Consider the following 15,679-nt stretch of genomic DNA (forward strand, 5'->3'; position numbering starts at 1 on the left):
TTACGTCATAAAAAGAATATACTCCCCCAATTTTAATTTGTTTCTAAGTTTAGGGGTTTGGGCCGGACGTTGATGAGTCAGTCAGTCAGTCAGGACATTTTATCATTAAATACTGCTAAAAGACCATGTCGATATAGAAGATGTATCATACAAAATTTTGAATTTTTCCTTCTCGATAACAAAACATCGAGACGCATAGAGTTCTTGGAGTTATAAACGACTGGAAATAAGGAGCTTATTAAAAGTTAAGCTTATATAATTAAAACAACTTTAATACATTTTTTGAAAAAATATATTTATATTGTATAAATTTATAGCCATTTGATTCCAGAAATTCACATAAAATTAATAAGAGAAATTGAATTTAGTCTAAGGTATATAATTGTACTATATAAATTGTTTATAATTGGGTTTATAATTGTACTATATAAATTGTCAATTATCAGTGCGTAAGTGATTACGTGGACGCCTATGTGCGCACCCACGTGTTGGTGTCGTTGGGAGTTAACCTCCAAAGACTCCAAAACGAGTGCCACATGTTTTTCTCGCCACTGCTTTATTTAGGTAATGAGAAATGACGAGCAACTGCGATTTGATAAAGACAATCGAGGATGATCAGGAGGTGCCGGATTATTCGGAGAATTCGGACGAGGAGGACAACGTAAGCTGAAACGGAAGCTTTGTGTCAAAACGATGCAAGCTATTCGTGTTAAAAACACTTTTACTTTATTTTACTTTTGTTTCGTAAAATGTTCTTTTTCTTTGTGAATATATCTTTGTTTTGTCTCGGGTGCTAATAATTTTCTTCCAAACTCAGTATCAGCCACGGAAGCAGAAGAAAAAAGAGAGCAAAGACTTCGACAGTGGCTTCCAATTCACTGCTGCTGAACACAATCAGGATCCTTGGAATGACTTGAGCAAGTATATTAAACGCAAACCGAACACGAAATTAGATGACAAGATAAAGAAAGTCAGGAAAGAATATAAGCAGGTATGTGACGTTATTATCTGCAATGGTCATGAGATATGTTACAATAAATCTTAATGTCTTATGAAATATTTACTGTTAAAATTGATGAGATTATAAACAAGAATTTGCTATTATGATTGTTAGGCTGGAACAGAGGATGATCCTGTTAAAATTGAACCAGAAATAGACCAGGATGACGATACAATTTCTCTATCTGAGGATGAACTTAAAAAAGGTATAACTAGTTTTATTTATATAATACAGAGCCGAAACAAATTTACAGAAATTACGATTTTGATGGATTTATATTTGCACACACATACTCGTACATAACAGGAAATATTGATTATATTATTCATATGTTATATACATTTAATAAGGAATATATAAATACTTATCTCGCTTATTGATCAATTATAGATATCTTTAAGACCAAGGAGAAGAAAGGCAAAGTGAAAAAGTCTGTGAAAGAAGAAAACGAGGAAGCTGTCGATTTCGAGGAATATACAGATTCTCAAACGCATGCTACGTTTTACCAAATGAACTTATCTAGGCCTTTGCTGAAGGTATGTAATATCATTGCAATTACCTTGTAAAATAGTATTCAAGATAGTATATACATATATAAAATGTGTTAATATCTAATAAAAAGTATAAAATCTATTTAAAATATAGTAGTATATAATGATTAATTTACAAACTTTACAAATTTCTAGGCCATAACAACAATGAATTTTGTACAACCAACTCCCATACAATCTGCTACCATTCCGGTAGCTTTAATGGGTCGTGACATCTGTGGTTGTGCGGCAACGGGCACAGGGAAGACTGCGGCTTACATGCTTCCCACTTTGGAAAGATTATTATACAGGCCGTTGGACGGTCCCGCTATTTCGCGTGTTCTCGTACTTGTGCCTACCAGAGAGCTGGGAGTGCAAGTTTATCAAGTGACAAAACAATTAGCACAATTTACAACAGTAGAAGTTGGTTTGTCTGTCGGTGGATTGGATGTGAAAGTACAGGTAAATTATTTCATCCTCTGTTATATAACTTCTTTTAAATTATCAAAGCCAAAATTGGATAATTCATTCTTCATACTTTTTTTTACATGCATTGTATAGGAAGGTGTACTGAGAAAAAATCCAGATATTGTAATAGCAACGCCTGGGAGATTAATCGATCATTTAAGAAATGCGCCTACTTTTTCTTTGGACAGTATTGAAGTATTAATTCTGGATGAAGCCGATAGGTAAAATAATTAGTGTACAAATATGTTTCTTTAGTACTGTGTCGATATTAATTGATTACATATATGATAATAACTATATTTAATCAACTTTTTAATTTAAGAATGTTAGATGAATACTTTGCTGAACAAATGAAATACATTGTGAAGCAATGCTCAAGAAGCAGACAAACTATCCTGTTCTCTGCTACCATGACCGAAGAAGTCAAAGATTTAGCTGCAGTATCTCTTGACAAACCTATTAAAATATTCGTGGATAGCAATCAAGATGTAGCCTTTAATCTGCGTCAAGAATTTATTCGGTAAAATAAACTACTTGCAGTTATTATTTCTAATACATTATTATTATTTATCATATAAATATGATTTTAGCATACGTAAGGAAAGAGAAGGTGACCGTGAAGCAATCTTAGCAGCGTTAGTTTGCCGAACTTTCCACGATCACGCCATGGTTTTTGTACAAACGAAAAAACAAGCTCACAGATTGCATATTTTATTGGGATTATTAGGTGTGAAAGTAAGTACATCATTAATTAGGATATAATAGAAAGTAGAGAAGAATAATATCTAATAATGAGTATAATATTAATTTATATAATGTCTTTTTCGTATTCAAGGTTGGGGAACTTCACGGTAATCTCACACAACCACAACGATTGGAGAATCTTCGGAAATTTAAAGACGAGGAAATTGACATTTTATTAGCGACTGATGTTGCTGCAAGAGGTTTAGATATAAGCGGTGTAAAGACTGTGATTAATTTCGTGATGCCTGCTACTCTTCAACATTATATACACAGGTATGAAATAAAGCTTCTAACATATTGTTTACATATGAAAAAATTATGTTTGTAATTATTAGAGTGGGGAGAACTGCAAGAGCAGGACGTGGAGGTGTTTCTGTATCGTTAGCTGGAGAACAGGAACGTTCTTTGGTAAAAGAAGTTATCAAGCAAGCGAAAAATCCGGTCAAGAATAGGATAATACCGCCTGACATAATAGAGAAATATAATAAGAAATTACAATCCTTGGAACCAGACGTGGAAAGGATTTTGCAAGAGGAAAAGAGTGAAAGAGAATTGGCTAAAGTAGAGAATGAAGCTAACCGCGTTGAGAAGTTACTTAAAGTTGAAGATGGCAAGGATAAGAGAAGTTGGTTCCAATCAAATAAGGAAAGAAAGAGAGAGAAAGGTAATGCAGCATGTTATAATATAATACTTTATATCCCAATAAGAAAGATAGAGAACAGCAATATGCTCCCTCCGGATTGTAAACTACTTAAATTATATATTTTCAGATAATTTTCGATTAACTAAGAAACAAATTGGCAAAAGTAAAAAGCATGAGAAAGAACCTCCCAATATAGTGCAAGAAAAAAAGAAAAAAGCACAAAATGAGCCTAAAAAGGATACAGCTGAGGATAGAGCTAAGAAAGAACTAGAAAAAATAGCCGCCTATCAAGCGCGATTAGCCAAAAAAAGTAACAGGCAGAAGAAAATTAGAACAGTTATGGATGAAAAAAATAATCGTGATTCTGCTAAAAAAGGTATAATTTCGTATCTGTAATTTCATATTTATATCAAAGGCGTCGTTAATTCAATAAATTATGTTATTTTAGGATCATTGAAACGACCAAGATCATCGTTCGCCGCTGATTTAACGGATACGAGTAAAAAGGGTGTTAAAAGAATGCGATACGAGTACGTTTAAAATTTTTTCTTTATCAAAATTTATAATACATAATGTAATGATTTCTTTTTTTTTCAGAGCAAACGTAAAGAAAAAACAGAACACATTTAAAACGCAACAGAAAAGTAAATTTGCAACGAAAGAAAAGGGCCAAAAAAAATCTTTTAAAAAGCGCTAATTTTGTAACATATACGCGGCACGCATAATTCTATGATTAAACACATACATACAGCGTGTTACTTAATTTGTTTTATTATAGAACCATTACAATACGCCATATGTCTCACAGATCGACAGATGAATAGCACTGATTAATTGGTTGTTTAATCAGATTATGTATATTTTTCGTAATCTATGACCTATTTGAAAAAAATTGCAGTACTATGCAGAAAAGGATCGTACATTTCAAAAATGTTTTTATCGTATTCCAATTTTAATCAGTATAATATATATAAAGATATTTGCTAATTGATAATATATAGCATGAATCTAATGAGAAAACTGGTACACGAAAAAAAGAGAAATATCAATGATAATAAGAGAAAGAATGACATATTTTCATAGATTTGGAAAATTATATATTGTTGGAAGGTGCATTGTACTGTAATTTCTATGAAAAGGTAATAGGTATATGTTAATTCTATAATATTTATGCGATTTCAATCATCCATCACCATTCACGAATTCATGCGCCATTTTCATTCATGTTTAAATTTAAGACAGTTGAATGTTTAAGTTTAATAATTATAATGCTGAGAACTTAAATCTTTAAAATCTAGGCCCACTTTACTCAAAACTCCATTCAAAAATTCATACTCAAAAATCTATCCTTCGAACATTATATTTAATAAATAAAATTGAAACGCGTTTATCTCTTCACACTTGTAAATTGCAAGAATTGCATATACATTGACATAAATTAAGGTATTACGCAATAATCTTTCGCAATCGGTATAATTTTAATTTTATGTTTATTTATAAATACAAAAGTTGAAGGTTTTCGCAAGTTCTCGCAATATTCTTTTTTTTTCCATTGTTACACATGATCATACTTAATGTGTATCAATCATAATAATCGCGACGAAAGTGTGGCGATAATTATATTATTAAAAACCAACAACTTTGGATCGCAAAGCCAATAGACACACAACTTCTTATCTAATATGTATCGTTTATGCAAAAAAACTGTAGTATTCTCCTTGACTGTTTATAAAGTGACGATTTAATTGATATATCTGGGTATATTTCTCTTTAAAAAGAAAGTTTTCACTTCAGTCATTTATTAATAAAGTATGTTGACAATATTTATATATACTTGCTTATTAACTGATACTTTTTTTTAGTAAAATAATCTTGTGATAGCGTTCATTAGACAGTTGCGAAATAGATAAAAAAAAAAACGTTCATGTATCATAGTGTAAAAGTGAATAATGATCGTGTACCGAATAAGAGTTTCGATCCAGGAAAAATCTGTTATAAAATTTACAAAAAATTTTCATTCTGACATTCGGACCATTTGAAGAAATTTTTTTGCTATATCGTAAATTACTTTAATGCATTCTATCAGTCATAAAAATAACAAGAGAGAAATACGAATATGTAATATTTCATAAATTTGTCGTCAACGAATCAAATTATATTCACGGGTCCATATATTTGCGAAGAATTAATGAACTTTTCGTTCTATTTCTTTTTTTTTCTTTCTTGCTCACAAGTTGCAAATCCAGAGAACTCTTTGCATTATAAGCCTGACGTTACTGTGTCATAATCTTAACATCTTACACTCTAGAAATACACGAACGACTTAGTTAATTGTTATATATAACCAAAATATTCTGTTTTCTAATTTGTAAAGTATTTTTTAGATTCTTTAATTTTCTTATCATGTTCTTTAAGTCTTTCCCCGTCCCAATGTTCCCCGGGTATAGTCCGATCACTGAATTATTTATTTACTTTATCCGATTCCCTTAATGCCCTCTTCGCTGGTGGTTCCTCGATCTAAAACACGAAAAATAACATTAAACGCTTTGCATTGAAGGATTTTTCGCAATCGAGAAGAGAACTTACCTCTTCTTCTAAACCAGGCAGTTGAATCCTGGTCTCTGATGCTTCCGCAGGCTGAAAATAAATTTATCTAAATACATGTTACATACACATTTTTCACACTTAAACACTAGGATATTTATAGGAAAGGGAAATTTTTAGCAAGAGCACACAACGTTATTCTAATATTACGTTCAAGTTACCTGGGCATCGATACATTCCGCTTCTCCAACTTGCAGCTTGAAATAACAATTATACGTACTCGAGTATTAAATTTGTGTGATGTTCCATCACAATTATTTTGTTACTTTAATTATTACCTTAATATAATTAACAGGAATATCTATTATTATTTGCATATACAGGGTGTTTTTTAAAGAACTAATTACAAAGTGCTATAGTACAGCAGCGGCGCGCTCAAGCACACTACTAGATGCCCGGCTAAAAGACGGCGCTGATTGGATTAACTTTACTCAACAATCACTGTTTTATTAAGCATTATAAAAAAAATGGTTTAGGACTTCTCGATTTATTTTTTGATAAAGAATAGTGCTATGTAATTAGTGGGCGTTCTTTAACAAATACCCTGTACATTCAGTTCAAGTTAAACAAACTAGAGATATCCGAAAACAATCGCAAAATTGTTTTAAAAAATCATCTTACCCTTGCATCTGTTTCATTAGGCCCAATGCCTACTTCCTTCTGTTGTTTGGATTTAGCCTTGCGCTGTGGTCTCTCATTAACCGTATGTGTATTGTGGAATGATCCCTTTCCTTTTGGATTCGTCATGTTCACTTGTAATTCCACAGGTAAGTAATTCTTCTGATTGTGCATTGTTTCGTCTGACCGTTTAAAATACATCGTAGGAATTCGCGTCTCACTCGGAAACTCCTTCATGTCAAAATTGGTAGTCTTGGTGTATATTACATTCATTGCCAAGTCACAAACAGCCCACAATTTCTGTACGTAACAAAAATTAAAATTAGTTCAATCGCGAATGATTATTTGGAATGAGCTAGACAAATCTTATTTATAATAATTACATAATTCATTTCGTTGTCCTCAGGTTTCAATGCGTCTTTGTGAGTCTTCATACGTTCCACGAGATTTTTGTAAAATCCGTAGCAATAATATTCGTTCTTCGTGATGAGAGGCTCCAAGATGAACCAAAGACATTGTTGAATAACTTTCAATTGGCTCACCATCATATGACTCGTGAATTCGGGGTCATGCGCGAGAACAGGTACCGCGAAAACTAGCATATAATCCGGCAAAATATGGGGCAGTTGATCTGAGAAATTACAAAGTAACAAAATTTGTGGATTAATTTGACGAAATGGTAAATACGACACTTAACAAAATTTGCCTTAACGACTGTGTCTTATTTAATCTCTTACCCATAGCTCGCTCAACAGTACCCAATGAAAGAGTTTTCACATAATCCCTCCTTTTATTTATGTCTGTCTGCATATATGTCTTCAATACACATTTTAATCTCTTATCTTGTTCCTTGCCAGCAAGAGCGTAATATCCCATGAAATCCAGTGGTAGACATTTGTTTGGGATTCCTCTTCCTAAACCTTTGTGCAGTTTACCACCAAAAGCTTCTCTGACTTGAGGGACCTCATCCTAAGTACCAAGTTGATATATTGAGATAAATTATGACTGAAATTTGTTTTTCATTATATTAAACGTAAGAACAGATTCAATCTGAACGTACCACCATGAGTTGCGAAAGATTATAAAATTGTTCTGCAGTGAATTGATCGCCGACGCCCTTCTGTTCGCATATCTTCAACATTGAACAACCCGCTTGTAATCGCAACCAACTCATTTCAGCTTTGCTCAAACGTCCCTGTGACAGCAAGTCACCTTTGTTCACCATGAAAGCATTCAGCATTCTGAACGTCTTTTGCGCTGACAATACGTCGGACTTTAATCCTAATAACCAACGAGCCATGCACTTCAAGCCTTCCAATCTGCATCGTGTCTCTTCGGGTAATTGATCCTCTTTGCACCAATCTCCCTCGATAGCTTCGGAGGTTTGCTCGCTGCTTTCCTTCACTAGTAATTCTTTAACTATCTGCAGAAGTGAAGATCATACCGTGTACAACAAAGTGCTAAAATGCTCATTACAAGTGTTAACGTTATAACTGTGAACTTTATTGCACTTACTTTCCTGGACACCATATTTTTTATTTGTACTTGATATTTTTCTGGCAAATTATACGCTATGTGACCTAACGTGACTATAGACGTCCGATAATATTCCGACGTCGGCGTCAGCGTGTTCTTAATTCTCTCGATGATCTCGGGGAAGATGGTATCATGAATATTGGTCATGTTGACAAACAAACATCTCACAGCTTGCTTTGCCTGTTTCGGTGTTCCCGTCTCAGCGAAGTTCTTGCATATCGGTACCATAAGATTCATAATGTCCGGCGCCACGTCGCATAGAGGTTTATATTTTCCCAAGAACGTGAAGATAGAGAGAACTAACGGTGCTACCATCTCGTCCTCCAATTCAAGCAAATTGACCAATTGCATCAATATATCGTTATGCAGGAAATGCGGACCGAATACAAATGAAAGCATCTGAAATATTTCGGATAATGTACTTGTGCTCTTAGTTACAAAATTATCTGTTGATGTATAAAGAAATTTATATTAATTTACATTCAAACATTTATTTTTAGGATACCGAATTGTCGACTTACCACTAATAGTCTTAATCCTTTCTCCCCAGCATTATTAGGATTAAGACCAACTTCTTCTATCACGTTACCTCCCTTCAAACAGTCTAAGACGTATCCGATCAAAACCTGATTTATACATATACATATGTACATATTAAACGTTTCTTCATAAATGAAAAATAAAATAAAATAGATTCCAAAAGATAAGATACTTACTCGAATTGCCTCTTCGTCAATCATGACAGAGCTTACTCTTTCGAGTAGCATCTTAATTGTATTATAATATAAATTAGTCATAACGGGCTGTCCTAATTTTTTAAGAACCTTAGTTATCGTTTCAGCGCATTCCTTGCAGGAGACATTCGGTTGCACAATTGTTTCCATTTCCTGTAATAATCTGGCGTCTTTCTTCATATGAGAGCTAAATTTTTGAAGAAACTCCTGTACTTTCATGGGATCTGGCAGGAAGCGCGATATCTGATGAATCTTCGTCATTAGCTCATTTTTAGCGTCTGGTTTCTTCACAATGTCTATCCATTCAACTACTGCCCTTCGCACACTAAACATGTAATAAATTAATTTATATTAAAAGACATCTTTGTGATAACTTGTAAATTAAAACAATTAATGCATAACATACGCAAGTTGGTGCTTCTGAAGTTCCACAAATGCTTTAGAAGCATGATCATCAATTGTACCTAAAAGATGGTACAATTTTTTCATTCTCTCTTCAGCTTGCAACTGATAAGGTACTAGGCACGTATTTAGCAATCTCTCCACCAGCAATCTGTCTTCCATGCCTGCCATATAATAACCATGTAATATTTTATCTTTTATCCAAATAACCGCTTTCTTTGTTGCCTGCGGCACGTCGGCATCGTTCAAATGTTTCTTGTATATCATAGCCAAACCGGACATCGCCTCTTTCCGTATTTTAAACTAAAAAGATAATTATTAATAAACTCAAGCCATAAACGTAAGTATTAAATTTAAGTAGCTTTGTTAGATTTAATATTCTACCTTTTTGTCCAAAGTCCTTTCTTTGACAAATTCGAGCAAGTCCTCACTATCTGACACAACTTCGAAGTCCCGTCTGGCAGTTGTCACTATAGCCATAACGACTTCGTAGCGGACACTTTCATCGGCATCGTGTTGCCTCAGTTTCAAGGTATCCGTGATATCCTTCCTCAATTCAGGATGATTTAGCAAGAAGTGCATTGAATACTGCACACACTTATTACGAATCGACACGCTGATATCGTTGAATCGTCCCAAAAACGCCCGCCATAATTGTGTATGCTGTACGGCTAATTGTGAGCCCTTTTCGGAGAACATTCTAGCAAGTAATGCCACAGCGCCCAATCTCTCATTCTCAGATGAGGATTTTAATTTACATTCTAGTTGCGGGAGGACGGACAGCAAGACACTCGGACATATGTGATTCAACTCATAGATCAGATCGTATACCTTCTTGCAAATTTGTAAACTCTTCTCCTCCTTACCCAGTATTAAGACATGATTGAAAAACTGTAAAACATTACGAAGTTTTAGTATTGTATAAATGTCTCTATAAGAAAATCGGCACATTTGTTTCTTGGCAGAAACACTCTCATTACTTACCGCTTGAATGTATGGTTCTAATGTATCGCTACATTTGATTACCAACTCTTTAGCCAGCAAATATGCATTCTTTTTTTGCGTCTTGTTTGGTTCTACGATATTCATAAGTATGATATCCAGAAGTTCGTTACTGACAATGTCAGATTCGGTAATGAGTGGGCACAAAACATCCAGCATGAAGCTTTTAACTTTACCAGAATGCTCGTCACTAAAAATACGTTGTATTAATCGCATCACATTGCAGAAATCTTAACAATCTGTTTTTTCTTTTTCATCTTCGGGTATACTCACTTCACAATTCTGAACATGAGGGAAAATAATGCGCAGAAAATCTCTTGGCAATCCTCTAGCTCAAAGCACATGTTGAAAGATTTGACATAAGCTAAATTCTCAAGTAGATAAAAGTACCTCTTAAAAGCAGGATCTTTAGGATCTTTTAAACCTGCCAGTTGTTTAATAAGGAAGAGGAATATCGTTTTGACCTAAAAAGTAATATTAGAAACAGCAATGATAAACTGCTTAGTTCGATCAATAATTCACGTGAATGATTAATGGATCCTTCAATAAATAATTATAATTATAACTAGAATATTTACCTGATCGGCATCTTTATAAGGAGCCTCTGGTGCGTAAACTCTTAAAACATCCGCAATGCAGCAAGCAATCAGTAATTGTACATCTTTGCTCTGATGCATTAAAAAGTGCTCTTCCGCCAAATGTAATGCCAGTGGTATGTATTGCTGATACATTCCCTCATCTTGTCCCATAGCTTGCAACGTGTGCGCTAGTGTCTACATAATTGTTACATCTTAATAACGTGTCTTACATATAAATGTATTGTTTGTCACAGCGGTAAGATATGCCTTCTAAGTATACCTTGAGTCTTCTGATCAGCTCATCGGGACCTAAATCTTCGGTGACTGATCTGCACCCTTGCGGGTATATTATTTCAGACATGGTGGCTACTTAGTATACCAACCAAATGTAACCAAGCACTTTATCTTTAATGTATTCTAGAACACGGTCCAAATTCTGTAATGCGATGTTTATCTATGTATAAAGATCTATAAGACATGGTTTGAGTTGAAAGGGATTTACAATACAGGGAACATGATTTTGATATCTTCAACGATTTGTTTGATTTGTTCACAAGGTCTATGTTAAGTAATATGTCACTGATATCTTATCTCACATATACGCTATGTTTAACAGTGCAATCTCGTTTTTCAGAAAATACAACAAACGGGTAACATTCAAAAGAGAAATAAGCCTTTAATCTATATAGATTTATATGAAACTATGAGATTCTTATAGGATATTTTAAATTATGCTTTCTATAGGTCGGTTTAGAAGAATTTACACAACATATTTATAATATACTCTAAAAATCTCACGTGATATAAAGCTCAATGTTAATGTTTAAGGTACAACGCTGGTAATATCATATTTTAAAAAGATTGTCGATGTGTAAATCACGTTCTAATATATTTCAAGACAAAAGTGTCAATGCGATAACGATCTGAACACTAGATTAGGTGACGATCAATGAAAACTGGGGAAGCCTCTTTACACGGGTGGTTTGGCAACATATTTCGCGAGGGACGCCAGGACGGAGATTCACCTCGGTTCGCGAAACAGTCGGGTGGAACGTGAGCGGGACAAAATACCGTGTTACTCGACGTCGTATCGGTAAGCTGACGGGCGTACTGATTATCGGAGCAACGGACAACCGTCGGAGGCCGTCGGTTTCGAGGTTATGTGCGCTCGCCGTGCACGTATACAAGCCACGACGTAAACAAGATTCTCGCGTAACGGGGACCCGCGAGGTGTGCTGGCCGAGGCCGGGGAACGCCGTGGCGGGAAAGGGGAATGAGCGGCGGCGACGCGTGGTCGTGCGTTTACCTGGAGATATGCATAGGCGCCGCAGGGCCTGTGACACTGAGACTATCGATAAAGCAAATATATCCGGACGACGGGCCGCCCGCGCCGCGCGGTGGAATCGCCTCTTTCACGGGGCCGCAGCACTCGCCACGGTCTTTACGCACAAGCCGCGGCTTTTTCCGAACCGCCCTGGTTCTTAACTAAGTGCGTGCGTACCGCCCGCGACGTGATCCGCGCGACTTTCCGTAGACACTTGGCATGGTCGGCAGGACCGCGGCGTCGGTGGAGAGGAAAAACGGTGGCGAGGACTCTCTTCGTTCCAGTACGCGGTTAAGCGTGCCGAGGGACGCGACAGCGCAATTCGATCGCCTGAAGTTCGCCGCGACCACGACGGCGCGATGCGATGCGTCGCTACTCGCTACATCACCGCGGCCCGCCTCGCCCCGCGTTCCCATTGGTGGACGCGCGCCGAGCCGCGCGGCGCGAAGTTGCCGCCGCACGTCGCGCGATTTATCTCGAAGCTCGCAAGGTCCGAGAGGCCCCCGGCCGGCCACGGCGTCGCCGCGTTTTCACCGAACCGCGACGCCGTTCACGCTTGACCCGCGGCGGCCAATCGACGTCGTTTCTCCCCTCTTCCCCCGCCGTGACGCGACGCGCGCGCGGCGACGAATCGCCGCCCGCGGACGCGGATTCCGTTCGAAAAATCGCCACGTCTCCCCAATCGTGCTTCGAGTGTTCGAGTCGACGTTTAATTATTGGAAAACACGATACGCTTGAGCTTACACGCTTTATCAGTTTAAATTAGTTTAGTTACTTAGCTCTTTGGTTAAAATTAATCAAGTACAAAATGCGCAAGAATTATTATTCGATACGGGCTCTTCTTTCCCTCATAGCCGACAATCCGACCCTTTGAATTTTTCCACTACTCTCCTCGCGGTCCTCGCTCCCTTTCCCCACCGTTCCCCGTCCGAAAACTCGTCGGCGATATAAACAGTATAACCTCCGCGGGTACATTCTGAGATGATCCGTAAAAATCAGTAGAGATGTCAACGCAGCAGCGACCGTCGACCGCGGTTTTCCATCCTGCGACGTAAAATTCTTCCCAGGTCACGTTAGGTACCGGCAATAATTCTCGGACAGCTATGGAACTCGTGCGGAGTCTCGTTGGCCGCAACCTGAGACGAACGCTTCTGAAGGCGCCCGCGACACGCCTGCAACACGTGCGATGCATCAGGTACGCACGAAGTGAACGAAATTATGGATTGTTAAACGCTTCGAGTAATCTCACGTTACAACCAAGTAGCTATTGACGTAGAAAGACTACATTTTCGAGCAAGAATGCACTACGATGCTGATTATTGCAGATCTGTTTTTCCTTATCCTGTTTATGCACATTATAAGTCTTAGAAAAGAGAGAAACAAAGGGGATCGTTACCATCTGTCAATTCAAATAATTTGCGTTGTTGAAACGTGAAGTATCTGTATTTATATTATATCTGTATTAAGCTTTAAGAAATCAAGCTTTGGATCAAACAAGGAATATAAACATGAACAAATAAAACAAATGGATAATGCAGCAAATATGAACTGCATTAATGAATATTCCTTATCAGTATACTAAAGAAAAAAATAATTTATTATGTTTGTGCGATTGTTCATTCTTGCTACCTAGTTTAGGTCTAGTTTGAAATCAGATCTATCTTTAATGAATTATGTAACTTGTTATAATCTGCTACGTTATAAATATGTGTGATAGAAATATTTGTATGTATATAAATAGTACTTAATTATGTAACACAGTGCTTGCAATAAATATATTTGCAGATTGGCGGAAGTCGGCAAACTGGAAACGCCAAAGTTACAAGGGAAATATGACACGGGTCAATTAATTTTACACAGAGTCTTCGGTTACCGTGGTGTGATTTTATTTCCATGGCTGGCAAGAGTGTACGACAGAGATATATCTACTAAGAAGGATGAGTACGTATAGTTATTTATAATTATACAGATAAATATATCTGCTTGTTTCATATATAAATATCATACAGATAATCTGTGTATTTAATTACAGAAAAGATAACAGCAATTTTAACAGTGTTGGCGAGAAAGAAGTGAAAGGCAGGACGCACACGTTTTATCAAGTTTTGATTGATCAACGTGATTGTCCTTACATAGTAAGCATCATTCAGAACGTTGTTACAGTGATTAACACTCGGCGTAACATTTATATGCTTGCAGCGTGCTCAAACCGAGGCAGTTACTTTCCTGGGCAATCATGAGAGCAGTCGCAGCCTGTACGCTATTCCAGGATTGGATTATGTCGCTCACGAGGACGTATTGCCGTACAGCACGAACGAGAAAGCGGCGCTGCAACACGAGCTGTTCGATAAGTTTCTGACCTATCATCCAGATAAGGAGCCGTGCTTCGTGGCACAGGAGACTCTTCGCACGTGGCAGAAAAAGAATCATCCGTGGCTCGAGTTGTCGGACGTACATAAGGAAACGACCGAGAATATTCGCATTACCGTTATACCATTTTACATGGGCTGCAGAGAGAGTCAAACCACTTCTGTATACTGGGTGAGTTCAGTAACAAAGTCAAATGTTTCATTCCATTTGGAAAAGAGACCGAGGTTGAATTAAACGTTAATTCTTCGTTATATCTTTTCTAGTGGCGTTATTGCATCCGACTAGAAAACTTGGGTGAGTTGAGCGTGCAGTTGCGTGAAAGACATTGGAGAATATTCAGCCTGTCGGGTACGTTGGAAACCGTCAGAGGAAGAGGCGTAGTGGGTCAGGAACCCGTGTTATCGAAAGCTTTACCGGCTTTTCAATACAGTAGTCATGTGAGCTTGCAAGCTCCTAGCGGCCACATGTGGTAAGCACGATTACTTAATTTCTCGTCAACGAGAAAAGGTATTACTAACTGTAATTGTTTCCTCAACAACTCTGTTTTCAGGGGAACGTTCAGGATGGAAAGAGAAGATGGATATGCGTTCGATTGTAGAATACCACCGTTCTCCTTGGAATCGAAAGCGGAGCCATCCACCCCTACCGTAGAAATCTGATTCTTCAAAAGAGGAACGGATCGATAATTATAAGCGATGATTAGTTAGATAAATATATAACAATTATTAGGTGACGATAATATATAGTTTCAAGTACAATCAACATTGATCTAAGCGTGAGTCTTGTGATAACTTTTTGAAACTAATTTCACAGACGATTTCAATAAAATTATACTGTACATATTTTTCCCCGAAAACCTGTTACAATCTCCGCGTAAAAGGATATCCTCTAATTATCCATTTTCTAACGTGGCCTAATTTTAATGAAATTGATTATGTATGTAAAGAGAAAACTAACTCTAAATATAACGAATATGTAAATACAGAGAAAAGATACTCGGTACGCAATTTTCGCAATTTTATTGTGTAAAATCACTTTTGCTTCAAAAGATTAAAAACTTTGTAATGCCAAGTAAGTGATTAAAAAATAAATAAGACATCGGGAAACTTAAAAATGATGAAATGTA

The 15,679-nt window shown here is 36.7% G+C and overlaps 3 protein-coding genes across 5 annotated transcripts; 2 read left to right on the top strand and 1 right to left on the bottom strand.

The window, feature by feature from the left end:
* Nucleotides 1–478: 478 nt before the first annotated feature.
* On the top strand, nucleotides 479–4,143 carry Rs1 (Dead-box helicase Rs1). The gene is made up of 13 exons (XM_071702272.1): nucleotides 479–661; nucleotides 818–991; nucleotides 1,115–1,205; nucleotides 1,391–1,536; nucleotides 1,687–1,992; nucleotides 2,092–2,219; nucleotides 2,321–2,518; nucleotides 2,589–2,733; nucleotides 2,834–3,015; nucleotides 3,078–3,406; nucleotides 3,513–3,761; nucleotides 3,834–3,915; nucleotides 3,983–4,143. Exons 1-13 carry the CDS (start codon nucleotides 575–577, stop codon nucleotides 4,080–4,082), a joined length of 2,217 nt encoding a protein of 738 aa, XP_071558373.1. The 5' UTR covers nucleotides 479–574; the 3' UTR covers nucleotides 4,083–4,143.
* On the bottom strand, nucleotides 4,139–12,587 carry Pds5 (cohesin associated factor B pds5). Of its 3 annotated transcripts, none has more exons than XM_071702270.1 (17): nucleotides 12,166–12,587; nucleotides 11,140–11,276; nucleotides 10,860–11,054; nucleotides 10,555–10,745; nucleotides 10,264–10,471; nucleotides 9,664–10,170; nucleotides 9,284–9,582; nucleotides 8,860–9,202; nucleotides 8,665–8,769; nucleotides 8,123–8,542; nucleotides 7,668–8,030; nucleotides 7,345–7,576; nucleotides 6,991–7,238; nucleotides 6,611–6,907; nucleotides 6,151–6,186; nucleotides 5,972–6,022; nucleotides 4,139–5,902 (listed from the first exon to the last, which is right to left on the bottom strand). In XM_071702270.1, the coding sequence occupies exons 2-17, from the start codon at nucleotides 11,218–11,220 to the stop codon at nucleotides 5,846–5,848; spliced, it is 3,633 nt and encodes a 1,210-aa protein (XP_071558371.1). In that variant the 5' UTR covers nucleotides 11,221–11,276; nucleotides 12,166–12,587; the 3' UTR covers nucleotides 4,139–5,845. The 3 variants fall into 3 exon arrangements, with proteins under 3 accessions (XP_071558371.1, XP_071558370.1, XP_071558372.1); XM_071702269.1 differs by having other exon boundaries at nucleotides 11,140–11,295; nucleotides 12,166–12,586; XM_071702271.1 differs by lacking the exon at nucleotides 6,151–6,186 and having other exon boundaries at nucleotides 11,140–11,295; nucleotides 12,166–12,586.
* A 270-nt stretch (nucleotides 12,588–12,857) lies between these two features.
* On the top strand, nucleotides 12,858–15,395 carry Poldip2 (DNA polymerase delta interacting protein 2). Its single transcript, XM_071702277.1, has 6 exons — nucleotides 12,858–13,378; nucleotides 13,969–14,124; nucleotides 14,216–14,318; nucleotides 14,383–14,724; nucleotides 14,817–15,022; nucleotides 15,104–15,395. The coding sequence occupies exons 1-6, from the start codon at nucleotides 13,287–13,289 to the stop codon at nucleotides 15,210–15,212; spliced, it is 1,008 nt and encodes a 335-aa protein (XP_071558378.1). The 5' UTR covers nucleotides 12,858–13,286; the 3' UTR covers nucleotides 15,213–15,395.
* The last annotated feature ends 284 nt before the right edge of the window (nucleotides 15,396–15,679 follow it).

The sequence above is a fragment of the Temnothorax nylanderi genome, unplaced genomic scaffold (genome assembly GCF_030848795.1).
Source record: "Temnothorax nylanderi isolate EJ_2023f unplaced genomic scaffold, tnyl_v1.0 TNYL_tig0029_pilon, whole genome shotgun sequence".
NCBI classification, from domain to species: domain Eukaryota; kingdom Metazoa; phylum Arthropoda; class Insecta; order Hymenoptera; family Formicidae; genus Temnothorax; species Temnothorax nylanderi.